At 50.6% G+C, this 17,816-nt stretch overlaps 1 protein-coding gene across 1 annotated transcript; it reads right to left on the bottom strand.

Annotated features, from left to right (window-relative positions):
* Window positions 1-2,871: 2,871 nt before the first annotated feature.
* NR2E3 (nuclear receptor subfamily 2 group E member 3) lies at window positions 2,872-8,252 on the bottom strand. Its single transcript, XM_053594841.1, has 8 exons — window positions 8,159-8,252; window positions 7,292-7,418; window positions 6,916-7,019; window positions 6,611-6,832; window positions 6,315-6,490; window positions 5,186-5,432; window positions 4,657-4,762; window positions 2,872-3,004 (listed from the first exon to the last, which is right to left on the bottom strand). Exons 1-8 carry the CDS (start codon window positions 8,250-8,252, stop codon window positions 2,872-2,874), a joined length of 1,209 nt encoding a protein of 402 aa, XP_053450816.1.
* Window positions 8,253-17,816: the final 9,564 nt, after the last annotated feature.

The following is a 17,816-nucleotide window of genomic DNA, read 5'->3' as shown; positions in this document are numbered from 1 at the left end:
TCATGAGAGGGACCCACTTCCAACTTTCTTGTAAAGTCCTCTAAATTTTCTCTTTATTCTTCCTAAATAAAATCTCTTTGCTACCCTGACACTTGTGCAGGTTACTTTTGCTTTCTACCCACACTGCCTGTGCTGCTCCGGTTTTATTTTCAGTTTCCATTCACTTTTACCTTTGATTACACCAATGCCTCGGTGGAACTTTCTAGCTCAGCCGAGTAATCAAACCAAGTCAACTTGGTTTGGTGAACTGGGGCCCCTGGCCCCCAGCAGTATTGATGTCAGGTTGATAGCACACAATCCAGCTTACAGACCTCCTCTGCTTCTCCAAGACTTCCCCTTGGAGAGCTCCAAAATCTCTTTCCCAACATAGACTTGCACACCCTAGACCCTAGCCTGTGAACTTCAGCAGGCTACCTTTGCAATCTGACCTCGAAAGCCTGACTGTGAGATAAATGAGCAGGACTTATCTAGTCATATTTGAGCCGTCTTGTTTCTTGCTAAGGTGCCTTTGGTTGGCCCTTCAATTTTCTTTCTTTTTTTTTTTTTTTTTTTTGCAGTGTTTGGTCAGGGCTGGGTTTGAACCTGCCACCTCTGGCATATGGGGCTGGTGCCCTACCCCTTTGAGCCACAGGAGCTTCTTTTTGTGTCTCACTCTTTTTCCCAAGGCTAGAGTGCCATGGCATCAGACTAGCTCACAGCAACTTCACATTCCTGGGTTCAAGTGATCCTCTTGCCTTAGCCTCCAGAGTACTTGGGACTAGAGGTGCCTATCATAACACCCAGCTAATTTTTCTACTTTTATTTTATTTTGTTTATTCATTCATTTATTTATTTTTGAGACAGAGTCTCACTCTGGTGCTCTGAGTAGAGTGCTATGGCATCACAGCTCACAGCAAGCTCAAACTCCTGGGCTCAAGGGATCCTTTTGCCTGTAGCTGGGACTGCACGTGCCTGGCTGTCATTTTCTTTTAGAGACAGGGTCTCACTCTTGCTCAGGCTGGCCTCAAACTTCTGAACTCAAGCAATCCACCTGCCTCAGCCTTCCAGAGTGAATTTTTCTATTTTCAGTAGAGATGCATTTCACTCTTGCTCTGGCTAGTCTCAAACTCCTGAGCTCAAGCAAACCTTGTGCCTTGGCCTCCCAGAGTGCTAGGACTGCAGGTATGGCCACTGTGCCTGGCTCATTGGCCCATAAATCTCATGGATAAAACTTTTCATTGGGAAGAATTGGAGAGAATAATGGCATTGTGGACATTAGATGACCTGAATAACAGGCCAGATGATGGAGAATCTCAAGTAGTTTGAGTGCTTGAGTGAGAAGGGCTTAAGTAATCTGAGAAGAGATTTCTCAGATTTCTAACATGATCTTTTCCTTAGTGACTTCAAGCACTTCTTTGGAGGCAACAGAATTGTTGAGCTGATTCCAAGGACGAAGGGGGAGTGGGGAGGAGGCAGTACCAGAGTTAAGAAGTAGAGTCACACCAAGGTCTGGGTGAGACTCAGTTTTTTCATTTATGGGTGGGGACAATTTGTCTCTCCTTCAGAATTAATCTGAGGCTCAAACAACAAAGGATTTGCTCAGTTCACTGACTGCTATATACATTTCTTGATATATGGTAACTTTTTTGAATTATTTTCTAGGTCTTCTGGGTCTGTCTCTAAAATGAATGAGGTTTGTCTGCACTTCATCTTCCCATAAGGAGTTAAGACATGATAGAGGGCCAGGCATAGTGACTCATTCCTATAATCCTAGCACTCTGGGAGGCTGAGGTAGATTGCCTGCACTCAGGTGTTCAAGACCAGTCTGAGCAAGTGGGAGATCCCTTTCTCTAAAACCTAGCTGGGCATTGTGGCGGGCATCTATCCTCCCATCTATGAGAGAGGCTGAGGCAATAGAATAGCTTTGAGCCTAAGAGTTTGAGGTTGCTGTGAGCTGTGATGCCACAGCACTCTACCTAGGGCAACAAAGTGAAACTCTGTCTCAAAAAAAGAAAAGAAAAAGAAAAGAAATGTGGAGTCCCTTTCACAAAAAGTGCCTATGACTGTCTTATGCTGAGTTGGGAAGTGTTGACCTTTATTTATAAAGGGGATGAGGAAGGACAAGGAAGATAAAGGCTGAGAGATGTTGTGGGGGTGATGATGGTATCAGATGAGGAGAAGCTGAGTTGTCAAGTCCTGGGAGATTTTCCACTGGGCTTGAATTCATTGCGTTGGTCTCAGGCTTGGCATGGAAACCAGGTGGGACTCCAAGGCCTTGTGCTCTTCCCTTCAGTACCTTCAAAGGGATAGCCTGGACCACATTCATTTCTCTGGTTGTTTTTTTACTTTATTGAGTTCTACCAAAACAGTAAAGGGCACAAGGCTTAGGTGCACAACTCACTGAATTTTTACATGTGAATACAATTGTGAAGCCACCACCCAGACCAAAATACAGAACATTTCTCATACACCAGAAGGTTCCCTTGGGCCCCTCCCAGTCAATTCCCCTACCCTCTCACCAACCCACCCAAAGACAACCACTACACCAGCTTCTGTCACTACTTGTCTTGCCTGTCCCTGAGCGTCGCATAAATGGAATTCATGCCTGCTCCAACTTCAATGTCTGTTAAATTTATCCACGTTGTCCTGGATGTCAACAATTCCTTCTATTTTATTGCTGGTTTTCATTATATGAATATACCACAATTTATTAGTCCATTCTACCATCAATGTACCATTTGGGGCTATGAATATTCTCATTACACCTCTGAAGGGACATTTCTGCTAGGGACATACACCTACGAGAGGAATTGCTGGGTCGAAGGCTAAACGGCTGTTCGGCTTCAGTCGACTGTTGTCCAGCGTGTGTGCAAACATTCTACTTCCACCCCGTTAGTTTTTGAACATGTCACAGAGGAGTTTCTCTATTGGAGTGTTCCCTATGGTCTTGCGGAAAAAGAGGAGCTCGATGCGTTCAGAAGTGATGAACCTCAAAGATGGGAGGAGTAGAAGCAATTTCCCAAACCTGAGCAAGAGAGAGGACGCCATCAGTGTTATCACTGGCTTCTGAGCACCAGTTCCCTGGACGGTGCCCTCCCAGGAAAGGAAGGGGAAGGAGGAGGAGAGCAGTGCGGGATTCCCAGGGAAGGCTCCCTTCAGCAGAGGAGCTGCCTCCACCCACCTCAGACCCGTTGTGAGCCACTACCCCACTCCTTTTAGTTTAGGAGTGGGATGAAAACAGTAAATAAATATTTTTTATTAGGTGTAAAGATTAGAAACTGAAAAGTTATTTATATTAATTCTATAAAGATAGTTCGACTTCACCATGGTGTGGAAGCATTATTGCTTATACATTCATTATGTTCCTCAACTTACAAAAGGGCTACGTCCGAAAATGCATATTGAACTTACAACATTTTCAACTTAGCAATGGGTTTATCAGGATGTAACCCCCAGTGTAAGTCAAGGAGCACCTATATGTGAATATATTATTATTATACCTGAGATTATTGTGATAATTATATGATTAGTTATGTATGTAAGTGATACATATATTAGACAATTAAGTTCATTAGGTATTCCTCTTGGGAAACTACACACCGATGCCAGCACCCAGTCTGGAAAATTTTGAAACTTTTTCTGGAATGGCCTTCAGAGCTGTTAACATATGCGATCTGGCTAGTTGACAAACTCATCCTAGAAAAAAGTGCATCCTAAATCTCCAACAGACCTTATCCTGTTCCCTCAAAACTATCTTTCCTCCTGACTTTCCTTTTTGTTTTTTGAACACTGGTGGTCCCCATGTTACAAACATCCAGCTTACATACGTGTTACAAACATCCAACTCACACTTAACAAGTGAAGACTATTGTAGGTAATAGGTAAATGTACCTGTTCCAGCTTACATACAAATTCATCTTAAGAACAATCCTATAGACCTATCGCGTTTATAACCTGGGGACTGCCTAGAACCTCCTCCTCCCTCATGACCTTCACCCAGGTGCTGAGTCCAATCCATTCCAACTCTACGTCTCCTGTGTTTGTCACCTCCTCCACTCCCCGGGATGAGAACTCCGTGGAATTCTCCATGGAGCCTCTCTGCATGGGGTCTGGCCCACATGTGATACTCTCCCACTCAAAAACCTGCAGTGGCTCCCCTCTGCCTCCCGAAGCAGATGTAGCCTTTGGCTGAGCCCTGGGGTGCCTTTCTGGCTTAATCTATATCTCTCTGGCAGGAATCTGTTGTCTTCAAACAGGGTTCCTGCCCTAAGAACACATCCTCGTCTCTCTCTCTCCCTTCGTAAACAATGTTTCTTCTTCTTTTAGACCAAATCTGTCCTTCTAAGTCCAACTCTGCCTCCACAAAGACCCTCTAAATTCCACTTTGCACCCTGTACACCCAAGGGGTCTCTGTCTCCTTCAGACGCACGCCACCCTTAACACCTGGAGAAACCAGTTCTCGCCTTCAGCGTGGCCACTGTGCCTGGAATCCCCGAGGGGATAAGCACGTTCTCACCCCACTCCCTGGGCCTGGCTCTGTGCTGGGCACGCAGTAGTTGCTGGATATGCACTGGCTGAACTGAGACCCCTGTCCTGTCTAACTGGTGGAGCTCTGAGGTGGTGGGGGGTGGGGGGAAGTGAAGGGGGGATGGGCAGGTAGGGGCGTGCTCAGGTCACCTCATGGGCTGGCTGGGGTGGTGGGCCTTGCTGTGCTGGCTCAGCATCACCTGGGACTGGTCCTGCAAGGCCTCCACGTGCTCAGGATCCTTCAGGCCCCGTGTTTCTGGGGAGAAGCAGAGCCAATGAGGTCTTTTCCCGGGGCCCCCCCAGCCTGCTCCCTCATAAGCCACCAGGAGCCCACAGGGCCCTTTCTTGTCCTCCTGCCCCCAGGGTAGAGGCCTGCACAGGTCTGCAGCATGTGGGTGGTGGAGGCAGAGAAATTGCGTTCTTCAACCCCAACCATTTCTCTGGAAGGCTTGGACCAGGGGTCCTCAAACTGTGACCCGTGGGCCACATGAGGCGGTGTGATTGTATTTGTTCCTGTTTTGTTTTTTGCTTCAAAATAAGATGTGCAGTGTGCATAGGAATTTGTTCATAGTTTTTTTTTTTAAACTATAGTCCAATCCTCCAACGGTCTGAGGGACAGTGAACTGGCTCCTTGTTTAAAAAGTTTGAAGATGCCTGGCTTGGACAAAAACTTAGCTACCTGGCTTGAAGAGGACCAGGGCCTTCATGCAGGCAAACTCTGTGGGGTCCACCGCCAATGCCCGGAATCGAGAAATAGTTTCCCGCAGAATGCGCATCTCCACGCTGGCCAGTGTGTGCCGGCCCTGGGAGCCACCGGCTGCAGAGGCCTCTGGCGGGACCAGCAGAGGGCAGCTGTCCAGGGGCAGAGACCACTGTATGGCGCCCAGAAGGAACAGCTCACTCCATGCCTCTTCCAGCAGGATCACCTGTGCTCAGAGAGAGTGTGAGTGTTACAACAGATACATAGCTTCTCTGGCTGATCCTGGAGATGCTGTCACCTTCTTGGCACCCCAGGAACGGAAGGGCTGGTCCTGAGTGCCGGGAATGTTCTCTGACCTCTGCCCGACATCAGCAGGAGCCCAGAGATATGGGATTTGGTACCGCCTGGCTCAGCCGCCTATACTCTGGATGTGGGTTCCATCCAGAGCTGCATCTGGAACATTTAGGAAAGTCTAGAGCCACAGGAAGTTGGACGGCCTTAGGGACACCCCGGGAGTGTTGTTTTAAGTTGTGTGCACACAGGAGACTCGGCCTAACTCTTCCTAGCTGCATCATCCAAACACACAGACTCTCTAAGGGGCTCGTCCCCCCTCACTGCACCTCTCTCCCTGGTCTGCTTGCCCTTAGGAGCCCAGAGAGGCGTCCTGCAGGTGGAAAGGTTGGCCTGAAGTTATTGGCACTTGTGCCGCAGGGGGGCCTACAGCTGGCTACTCAAGCTGTTCAGGGTGTGCAGACTTCCTTTCACCCACAGGATGTTTGCAGAGCCTGAGGACCTAAGAAGGACCTAAGAGGACAAAAAAGGACCAAGGGAGCCTATAGCCACTGGTTTCAAATCCCCGGTCCCCAGGGTCCGCAGGCATCATCCTTCCCTAGGTGTGCAACCCGATCATCATCCCTGCCCTGGGAAGACATGCACCCCCATGACCACCATCCCTGCCTCAGAGACATGTGCCCCCACCCGCCTCCACACGAGCAGTGTGCACTGCCCTTCACACCGGCACAGGCTGGACACGCCCTGATCTGGCTGACTCGCGTGGGTCACCTGACCCTGGCCCAGCCCAGCTCCCCAGCAGAGAGGCCACCGGTACCTGATCCCGGAAGGGCAGGCTGGAGAACACAGGCAGGTTCTTCGCCCATTTGACAGCCATGAAGAGCAGGCGAGCCGACGTCTCGTGGACGCTGTCCAGGCCACAGGGGGAGGAAGAGGAGTATGGAGATGAGGGGAACTCAGGGTCATTGCTGGTGACATCGATATTTTCATCAGCTGTTGGAGGAGGAGTGTTTGACCATGGTGACAGCTCCACTGGGAGGTGCAGGGGGGGCTGGGGGCCTGGGTGTGAAGGTCAGAGCTAGGCGTGTGGCCCTTGGCCATCCTCCTCCTTACCGTCTTCTGGCTCCAGCTTAGCACAGGTTTCAGCTGTTATAAGGCTGGCCATGAAGTGGTGGCCCAGGGCCCTGGTTGCAGACACGGGCGTGGGGCCCCGTGAGCTGGGCCCTGCTGGGGCCGAGGGAGCCCCCAGGGGCTGGGGTCGGAGCTCAGTGTCCGACTCCACACTGTCCAGGCGGACCTGAGCGGTGCTTCGCGGCTGGCGCTCGTTCTGTACGGCTGGGCAGGCAGGCAGGGTCAGGACACCCCAACAGTCACACCCATCCCTTCTGCCACGTGCCCCGGGTCAGCCCCTGACTCACCATCCTGGTTCATGCCTGCCTGTAAGCACTTCTTCAGCCGGCAGGCCTGGCATTGATTGCGATGGGCCTTGTCCACCGGGCACATCCCAGCACCCACCTGGCACCTTCAAGCAAAGGGAGTCCCAGAGGCTCACTGTCTGGGGATGCCCTGGACCGTAGGTTTGGACATTTCTGCTCTGCCCCTTCCCTCTTGGAACACCCTCCACCCCTACCTGAGGCCCCAGAGCCCAGTGGTGCTCAGCACCCCACCTGTAAATGAGCTAGGGGGGCCTCACCTGTAGGGGAGCCCGGTGCCCCCACCTGCAGGTGAGCTCAGGGACCCTCACCTGTAGATGAGCTCAATGCCCCTACCTGTAGGGGAGCCCAGTGCCCCCACCTGTAGATGAGCCGCCGCCGAACGCTCCGCTTGAAGAAGCCGCTGCAGCCGTTGCAGGCGTAAATGCCATAATGCTTCCCGCTGCTGCTGTCCCCACACACGCGGCACTGGAGCGAGGGGCCCATGCCTGAGGGGCAGGGGCAGGACTGGGGCAGGGCCACATGCGCCCCTGGGTTCTGCCCACCGTCTTCTCAGCACACGTGTCTTTTCCATCTGGGAGGTGTACCTGTGCCTCTACCCCGCCCGGTCTGCCCTCGGCTGCCGCGTTCAGCAAGCCGGTGTGACTTCCCTGCTTCCCACTCCACTACAGCTGGCTTCGGGCTCCATCAACCCCCAGAACATTCTTTTTTTTTTTTTTGAGACAAAGTCTCACTATGTTGCCCTGGGTAGAGTGCTGTGGCATCATAGCTCACAGCAACCTCAAACTCTTAGGCTTAAGAGATCCTCTAGCTTCAGCCTCCTGAGTAGCTGGGACTACAGGCACCCACTACAATGACTGGTTATTTTTCTGTTGCTGTTGTCATTGTTGTTTAGCAAGCCTGGGCCAGGTTCTAACCTGCCTGCTTCTGTGTATGTGGCTGGTGCCCTAACCACTGAGCTACAGGCACCAAGCCGAACATTCTTGACAATACCACTAGGGAACGCTTTCCTTCCCCATCGGCTCAACTGCACTGTCCTGGCTCTGCCCACCACCATGCCCTCCCCCACCAATGTTTCTAGGATTCTGGGTTTTCCAGCAGGTTCCCTCTCACTGGCCCTCAGAGTTGCTGGATCTGAGTTGCTCTGGCTCCCTGCACGGGCCCTGTAAACTCTGGCTCACACTTTGCTCCTCAAGGGCCCAGACCCTACCTCCAGGAGAAGCCATACCTGCTGGATCCTCCCCCAGGCCCCACCTGCCTGGAGACTCCTTCCTGGAGGCAGCCCCCACTGCAGGTGCAGCTGCAGCCACAGTGGAGCTCATCGAGCTGTTGGTCTGGTCCTGGGCGGTCCCAGGGCAGCCTCTGCCTGCCACCCAGGGGCCTCCAGGGATGCTGGGCTGGGCCCAGCCTCTGCCTGGATCTCTGCACCTCTGTCTCTCTTCTATTTCTTCTTCTCCCGCTCCCTGGTAGCCTCTTTCTGTCTCTGGATCTTTCTGTGCCACTGTCTCTCCTCCCTGTGTTTGCCTTCTGTCCCCTCTGTCTGAACTCAGGAGCTGTCCTGAGTTTCTGAAGCCCCTCACAACCGCGGCTCTGGCTTTGAGGAGATTTCTCCCAGGGACAGTCTATGATCCCCTTAATCTTTACTGTCACCACAGGGGATCAACCGGCCACTCCTGCAGCATTACCAAGGTGCCCCCGAGAGCCCGTGAGTCCTGCTGCCCCCGCGCCAGTTCCCAGGCTGCCTGGTGTCCCTGGGGCCCTTCGGCCCTGTGCTCTCAGCTATTGGCCATTCAATGCCAGATCTTGAAGGGAGGTGTGGACTTCATTTCCTCCAAGGACTCTAATCTTTCTGAGCTGCTTGGCATGAGTCTGAAGGCAAGTGTGTGAGCCCAGTGTGTGTGTGTCCCTGTGTCTGTGTGCGTCCCTGTGCTTGTGTGTGGGCCCAATGTGTGTGTTTCCCTGTGTCTGTGTGTGTCCCTGTGTCTGTATGTGGGCCCAGTGTGTGTGTGTCCCTGTGTCTGTATGTGGGCCCAGTGTGTGTGTGTCCCTGTGTCTGTGTGTGGGCCCAGTGTGTGTGTGTCCCTGTGTCTGTGTGTGGGCCCAGTGTGTGTGTGTCCCTGTGTCTGTGTGTGGGCCCAGTGTGTGTGTGTCCCTGTGTCTGTGTGTGGGCCCAGTGTGTGTGTGTGGGCCCAGTGTGTGTGTGTCCCTGTGTCTGTGTGTGTCCCTGTGTCTGTATGTGGGCCCAGTGTGTGTGTGTGTCCCTGTGTCTGTGTGTGTCCCTGTGTCTGTGTGTGGGCCCAGTGTGTGTGTGTCCCTGTGTCTGTGTGTGGGCCCAGTGTGTGTGTGTCCCTGTGTCTGTGTGTGGGCCCAGTGTGTGTGTGTCCCTGTGTCTGTGTGTGTCCCTGTGTCTGTGTGTGGGCCCAGTGTGTGTGTGTCCCTGTGTCTGTGTGTGGGCCCAGTGTGTGTGTGTCCCTGTGTCTGTGTGTGTCCCTGTGTCTGTATGTGGGCCCAGTGTGTGTGTGTGTGTCCCTGTGTCTGTGTGTGTCCCTGTGTCTGTGTGTGGGCCCAGTGTGTGTGTGTCCCTGTGTCTGTGTGTGGGCCCAGTGTGTGTGTGTCCCTGTGTCTGTGTGTGGGCCCAGTGTGTGTGTGTCCCTGTGTCTGTGTGTGTCCCTGTGTCTGTGTGTGGGCCCAGTGTGTGTGTGTCCCTGTGTCTGTGAGTGTCCCTGTGTCTGCATGGGTCCCTGGGCAAGTGAGTTAACCTGTATGAACTTCAGTTTCTTTGTAAAAAGGGATGACAAAGCCCCTGACATGCAGTGTAGCTGGGCGGGGTGGACGGTGGGGAGGAACTACGGGAATTCAGGAACCATGCGTCAGTGCCCAGTACTGGTCCGACTTAATGTAGTTGCCACTACGCCACTTCCTGAGGCCACTGAGATCACAGGGCAATACTTGGTGACTAGCCTCTCCTTTGCCTGCCCCTCCACCCCATCCCCTCTTGTCACCCCCACGCCCTGGGCTGAGCTGAAAGCCCTGTGTTGGCCTAGAGGGGACTGGGGCAGCAGACCTGCAAGCACCTCCCGGGGGAGCCAGGCGGCCCAGGAGAACGGGGAGACAGTGTGACGCTTCCGGAAGGATCATGGAGTTAAGGGGCAGGGGGGTGGGGTGTGGCCCTTATGTAAGTGGGGTTAACCCTCACTGTGACAGGAAAGCACTCTTGGGGATTTGGAAAGTTAGCTCGAGGGGCTTTGCAGAGTAATCTGCTTTCTGGGGCCTCAGAAGATCGAGGCCACTGGGCCGGGCCCTCCCACCTGTCCTCCTCTCGCCTGTCTTCACTCCTTCCCTGCCTCCTCCTGCCAGGAAGCCCCTAGGGACCCTGTAAGGTCACAATCTCCAGCTTCACGTCAGTGCCAACGCAGGGGCATCTTCTGAGGACTTGACTGGCCACTTCCTCCTTCCCAAAGCCTGTTTTTCCCATGTCTTCTGGAACACAGGTCTTTGCCCTGAACTGGCCATCACCTCAAAGCACCCAGAGGTGGCTCCGGCAGAGCTTTTTACTCTCCCTTTGGGCAATCTCACACATACTCATCGGCCTGTGACCCCTGCACCTCAGGCTCCCGCCTGTGTCTCCACCTCCAGCTTCCCCCCAACAAATCCACCAGGAATTCTGCTAGGGAGTTCAACTCCCTGCACCCCAAACGACTCCCAATTCATCTGCACAGGGCTTTAACCAAGACCCCAGGATTGAGGGACTACCCGGAGCAAATGTGTGCAGGGGCAAAACTGCCTAAGGCCTCAGGGTCTTTGACCTGAGGACAAGGACAAGCTCATGGCACAGAAGCATGAGAAATGCAGAGGGGAACTCAAGATAGCTCCGCGTCATGGGAGAGGGGAGGCTTCCAAGATGGAGGTGCCACCCTTCGTGCTCTATGCAGTCACTGAGAAAGCAAGCCTGAGGCGTTCTTAGGCAAAGAGATTGAGATTCGTATCCAAACTTCTCTGCAGCCTGCAAAGGAGCTATCCTTGTTAGCCTCAACTCACAGATGAGTCAGAGGGGTTCAGTAATTTGCTTCAGGCCATACAACTATTATTAAGTGGTGGAGGAGGCTGGGATGAGATAGGGATTTCAAAGGTTTCCTGATCCCCAAACTCTGGCTCTGTGCCAGGATACTCTCCAGGAAGCAGCGGCCTCCTTTGGTTTCCGCAGCAGGGGTGGCTGGTGTGTGGCCAGTGCTATTCAGAAGAGAGGGTGGAGGGTGGCGCCTGTGGCTCAATGGGTAGGGCGCCAGCCCCATATACCAAGGGTGGTGGGTTTGAACCCAGCCCCACCCAGCTAAAACAGCAATGAGAACTGCAACAAAAAATAGCCCAGCGTTGTGGCGGGTGCCTGTAGTCCCAGCTACTTGGGAGTCTGAGGCAAGAAAATCACTTAAGCCCAAGCATTTGAGGTTGCTGTGAGCTGTGATGCCACGGCGCTCTACCGTGGGTGACAAAGTGAGACTCTGTTTCAAAAAAAAAAAAAAAGAGGAGTGGGTCAAGAGGGAGGAGCTGGAAGCTTAGCTCCACTGGGAGAGGAGACAGGGTGAGGGGCTTGGAAGGAGAGTAACATTAAAGAAAGATTTTATTTTTACCCATCAAGGGATATATTTAAATAAAAATATTTTAGGGGAGGAACACCTTTGAAAATGGGAGGTACAGAGAAGAAAGAGTCAGGAAGAGCTGGAGGCAGGGTGTAACTCCAGCCCTGCCCCATGCCCAGCCTTGTGGAGTGACACCTGCCACAAGTGGAGCACCCTGTGAAGGGCTCACCCCTGAGAGCCCAGGGTTTACGGGGCAGGCTCAGGCCGGTGCTCCCTGTGTGTTCCTGGCTTGAGCCTGGGCAAGGTATTCCACAGAGGCCTGTAGTTTCCTCCTCTCCAAAGTGGTGGCATTGAAGGAGGTGAGAATGGCCAGGGGTTAGTGTAGACAGAACGGGAGAGCTTTGTTTTTTCTCTGGGGTGCCCCCAGGCCCCCGGGAGGGAACTGAGTGGGGAAGGGATTTGCCCTTCCTGCCCCATCTGCCCAGTCCCTTCCCATCCTTTAAGGCCTGCGTGGGGCTCACCTCCTCCCGTCTGCCTGCCCTGACTCCTCAGCCCTTATGTTCGCTCCTCCTAGAGTGTTTTTTAACCTTTTTTTTTTTTTATCTCCTGGGACACTTGAACCTATAGTTAAACTTCCATGGAACACTTAAATTATGTTGATTAAAAAAAAAAAGAGTAAAAAAAAGAAAGGAATATATTAGCTGTGCTTTGAACTTCTCTCAAAAACAATTTAATTAATAATCTTTAAAATTTTTTGTGGCACCCTAGCTAAAAATGACTGTTCTAGAGAGATTTTGTCCAGGGCCAGATCTTGCCCTGTGTTCACCCCCCTCCAGGTCAGCGCTTCCTACTTAGTCCAGGTGGAAGACTAGGGAACAGGTTCAGTTAAGAGTTTCAGGTGAGCTGGCATCAGGATCATAGGAAATCGTTTTTAAACTTGTCTATATTGTCCTATATTCTATTATGGGCAAGTATAGAATGGCAAAACAATAACAATGAACAAAAGACACCAAAACAAAACCCATTCCCATCTAAATCAAAGATACTCGCAGAGTCTGACCTCCTGTTCCCGCACCGTTTATTTTGACTTTTGTTATGACAACTCCTCATGTCATTTGGATGCCAGCGGAACCCCTCTCTTAGCCTGTCAGCCTGGCCCTCAGTTCTTTGGCAGGCCAGGCCGGCTGGAGCTGGACACAGTGCTGGGGGAATGAACGTCAAAACCCAGCAGGGCCTGGGGAATGGGGTTGTCCGATCTGTGATCACCAGCTGCTGGGGCAGACGCCAAAGGATTACTCCGCCCAAAGCCCTGAATTTGCTGACTAAGCTGCCAGAGGCCACCTTATCATTAAGACAATTATTCCTCCAGGGGACAGGTCAGCAACTTTCTGCCATTGGAGGCTGTGCCTGTGATAAGCACTGCAGGACCACCTCCCTCTGGACCTCAGGGCAGGACACTGTGCCAGTAGATCCCAGGCCTGAGGCCTGACCTGCTGCTGGCAGACAGAGGAAGGAGGGCTGACCCTGTGGCATCCTGTTAGGCAGCTACCGACTTCTTGTTGGGACAAATTTCAACTTTGGGTACTGGGAACAGGTCTTCCAGGATTTCTTCAATACACTCCCACTCCCCCAAGTCTTTACCGTCTTTGAGGCTTAGCTAGTGGTTAACACACAATCTCTGGAGCCAGGGACCCAGCAATTCCATTCCAGGAAACCATTCCACAGAAGATTTCACAAAGATTTAATTCCATGGATGTCCCCTGCGGTGATTTTAGGGGAACATCCATCCGGAGACAGCTGGCTGAATAAGCTGCGTTCCGCCACACAGCCCCTGCCAGTGGCGGTGTCCCCGAATCCGCCTGCAGGGAAACGTGCCTGCTATGTTTCCACTTCAAAGCCACCTACAAAACAGCGCAGATAGTTTGATTTCATGTGTCTCTGGCAGATTTCTGGGCCAAAGATCATGGGACGCCTTTCTCCTTGGCGGGACCTAAAGGAATCAATGGTTTCTTTTTCCAGAGCAGGGAGTGGAAGGTTCGGGACTCCTGGAGGCAGACATCAGCAGGAACGTTGCTCAACAAAGCCTCTTTCTTTTCTTTTCAAGATAACATTTAGAAATAATCAGATATCCCCTGCACAGACTTCCCAGCTCTTGGCTAGAAAAGTCTTTCCTTGAACCATTTTAAAGGCCCGAGCAGAACTGGAGGGGACATTGCCCGGGCAGACAAAGGCAGCCTGTCCTGGATGCAGGTGATCTGTCCCACCGTGAGGTGACCCCTTCCTCCTTTGTACCTGAGGGACGACATCCAGGCTGGCACACCGATTGGTGGGCGTCTCAGTTCTCCAGCAGCGCTGTCATAAAGACACCCTTGCAAGCAGAGAATGTCTCTGTTCTGTTTGAAGGTTTGATACCAAACATGTATTATGATAAAATAAAGCTCTTTTTATTTTTTTTGAAAAGAATGCTTTATTTGAAATCAATATTACCTATAGTTATACTAACAACAGGAAATATTTATGAAGAAATGAAGTGCTTACGTGTGAAAATGCAAAGCTTTTCATGCTCTCACTTTCTATCCTCACCGAAAGGGAGGCCTAAGTATCTGGTGCTTGGTCAGGCCTGAGATTTGGCTGATGGGAACAGCTGCAGCCGCAGCAGGAGGGAGCCCAGGGCAGAGGTACCTTCCAGGAGCCCGGGGAGGGGCGGGAGCTTTGTGAAAACCAGTACAGAAGTATTTCAAAAGTTTAACAGCAGGTACTACCCTATCAGTGTATAATAGCTGACTGACATTCCTACTCATAATATTCATCATCTCCTGGAAATGAAACAACATAAGACCCAGTTTTTCTTTTCTTTCTTTCTTTCCTTTTTTTTTGGAGATAGTCTCAGTGTATCAACCTTGGTAGTGCTGTAGCATCACAGCTCACAGCAACCTCAAACTCTTGGGCTTACGTGATTCTCTTGCCTCAGCCTCCATAGCTGGGACTACAGACACCTGCCACAATGCCCAGCTATTTTTTTCTTGTAGTTGTCATTCTTGTTTGGCAGGCTTGGGGCTGGGTTTGAACTCGCCAGCTTCTGTGTATGTGGCTGCCACCCTAGCCACTGAGCTACAGGCTGAGTTGTTCAATCTCAGCAGCACTGCCCTGTGGGGCCAGTTAATTCTTGGTGGTGGGGCTGTCCTGTGCATTGTAGGAAGTTCAGCAGCACGCCTGGCCTCTGCCCACTAGATGCCAATTGTGACAACCAAACTGTCTCCAGACATTGCCAAATGTCCGCTGGGGGGCCACATCCCCCTCGGCCTGTGCCATGCTATTTACACCCTGCTTCCCGTGAGGCTGGTCACCAAGTCTGCTTCTAGGAATGCAAGGAGCACTTCCTGTGACAAATGTCTGCAGGGATCCCCAGGTCCATCAGGCAGGTACTGTTGCCCCAGTGCCATGTGTGCGCAGATTCAGGAATGATCTAGAAGATGCTCAGGGTTGACAAGGTTTCCTCTGAAGGAGAGTTTTACTATTTTATTTTTTTTGTTATGGTTTTCTTTTCTTTCTTTCTTTTTTTTTTTTGTAGAGACAGAGTCTCACTGTACCGTCCTCGGGTAGAGTGCCATGGTATCACACGGCTCACAGCAACCTCTAACTCTTGGGCTTACGTGATTCTCTTGCCTCAGCCTCCCGAGCAGCTGGGACTACAGGCGCCCGCCACAAAGCCCGGCTATTTTTTTGTTGCAGTTTGGCCGGGGCTGGGTTTGAACCCACCACCCTGGGCACATGGGGCCGGCGCCCTACTCACTGAGCCACAGGCACTGCCCTTTGTTATGGTTTTCTGTATTGTTTGAATGTTTAATACTGACCACGTATTATAATCAAGTTAAAATAAGGCTTTTAAAAGTGTTTTAAAAGAGACTAGCTAATTGGAAACAAGTAAGAGCTCTCTATGAGAACAATAGGACGGGTTTTAAAAGAAATCACTGTGTGCCAGGCCCAGTTCTGAGGTTTATGCGTGTAAACTCCTTCCACCCTCACAACAGCATCAGACAGGCATTATCTTCACTATCCTTGTCTTGCAGATGAGACTGACATTACAGAGAGGTTTACTGACTTGCCCAGCGTCACATAGCTAGTAAGTGACAGAGCTGGGATTCAAACCCAGGAAGATAAGCTGATGATGTTATGAGGAAATATCTGCCCAAGGGTAAGGGAGAAAACAATGCATTTAACAAAGAAAATCTCCAGACACATCTTGTCTCTAGGTGGGTTGAAAGGAGAAAGCAGGTATTCTGGGCTGTGGGAAAGTCAGTTTACACCTGGCATTTCCAGCTTTTGTGTGAGATACAGATTCTTAAACTCAAAATATAATAAAGTTCACAGAGATGAACTAAAGCGTCTCTCTGTGGGAACCTTCCTTGTTGTCTGTTTGCTTTCTTTTTTCCCCCAAAAAGTGCCTTTGAGAAAAATCTTTGCTTTTTTTTTTTTCTTTTTCTTTTTAAGAGGTGGAGTCTTGGGTGGCGCCTGTGGCTCAAGGAGTAGGGCGCCGGTCCCATATGCTGGAGGTGGTGGGTTCAAACCTAGCCCCGGCCAAAAAAAAAACCAAACAAACAAAAAAAAGAGGTGGAGTCTTGCTCTGTTGCCCAGGATGGAGTGTGGGGGCCCGGTCATAGGTCACTGCAGCCTCAAACTTCTGGGCTCAAGTGATCCTGCTGAATAGCTGGTTTACAGGCATGCTTTGCAGGGTGAGGTACAGAAGGGCTGGCTATTTTGTCCAGGTTGGTCTTGAACTCCTAGCCTCAAATGATCCCCCTGCCTCAGCCTCCCAGAGTGCTGAGATTATAGGTGTGAGACATCCTGGGCAAAATGTTTGCTTTTAATGGTGTGGCTCGGAGTAGCACCAAGTACCAGTGGGAGTTACCATGCGCGCGCGCGCGCGTGTGTGTGTGTGTGTTTGCGCACGCACCTGTGTGAATGCACATGAAAAGGCACAAATCTGTCACACGACCATAGAGGGCCAACTGAAACAACTGCATTGGCACAATGACCTCACTGTCTCAGTCTGTTAATGTTTTATTCTTGAAGTCCCAGACAACAGCTGTCATGTTGCAGGGATTTTCAAGTTGAACTGTTTAGATGAGCAGTGTCCAGTGTAACGTTTGGTATATTTTCCTTTGTGACTTTTGTTATTGAAGTAAACTGTATTTTCTGATATACTTTCTTATCTGCATTTCTTAATTTCATGAAAATTCTACATTGAGATAATCACATATCCAGTGCCTCTCCACAGAGACAAAGAATATTATGTTCTTTAGAAACAATTTTAGAAAATGCCTCTACTCAAAGAAATTCTCCCTAAGACATGGGCAAAAGAGAGCCATGGGTGGATGGGCCAATGGTGGTTATTTTAGTCTGGGCTGCACCCGACCAGCCCCCAACATGATCTCCTAGAGCCCCTGAACTCAGCATGCTTCTTTCCACACATGGCCTTTGCACAGGCTGTTCCTTCCTCCTGGTTATCTCCAAAGGGGGTTGGAAAACCTGCCTTTATTAGTGTTTCTTATGCAAACTCATGATATGTGAAGATGTTACTTTCTTATCACCAGACAATTGAAATAGCTAAATATAGTTTTTATTTAATAAGTTATGGAACATTTTTAAGATGGCTTTTTCCCTGCTATTGAAAGTGGCTATACGAAAAAAAAGTTACAAGGCAATAGCAAGGTACAAAATGCAACTAACACTATGGCATTTGTATATGAAAACCAAAGTAGGCCTGGTGCACTGGCTCACGCCTGTTATTTTAACATTCTAGGGGGCTGAGGCAGGAGGATCACTTGAGCTCAGGAGTTGAAGATCAGCCTGAGCAAGAGCAAGGCCCCAGCTCTACCAAAAACAGAAAAATAAATCAGGTGTTGTGGTGGGTGCCTGTAGTCCTAGTTACTGGAGAGGCTGAGGCAGGAGGATCACTTGGGCCTAGAAGTTTGAGGTTGCAGTGAGCTGTGATGACACCATTGCACACTAGCCAGGTTAACAGAGTGAGACTCCATCTCCAAAAAACAACAAACAAATAACAACACCCCCTAAAAAAAAAACAAAACCCAAATCAAACAAACAGAAAAACCAAATACGATTAGAATACTTAAGGAATTACTATTAATTTAGTTATAACAATGGAATTGTGCTTATGTTTAATGAATCCTTATCAGCTAGAGATGTACCCTGGAGTATTCCCAGGAGAAGTGAATCAATCTCCTGGATTTGCTTTTGCAGCTTGCAGCAAAAGTTTGTTTGTTTCTTTACAAAAATGAATGAAAGAAC

This window comes from Nycticebus coucang, chromosome 6, assembly GCF_027406575.1.
Source record: "Nycticebus coucang isolate mNycCou1 chromosome 6, mNycCou1.pri, whole genome shotgun sequence".
Taxonomy (NCBI): domain Eukaryota; kingdom Metazoa; phylum Chordata; class Mammalia; order Primates; family Lorisidae; genus Nycticebus; species Nycticebus coucang.
Note: the sequence above shows the minus strand (reverse complement) of the source record. Positions and strands in the feature narration are given on the sequence as shown.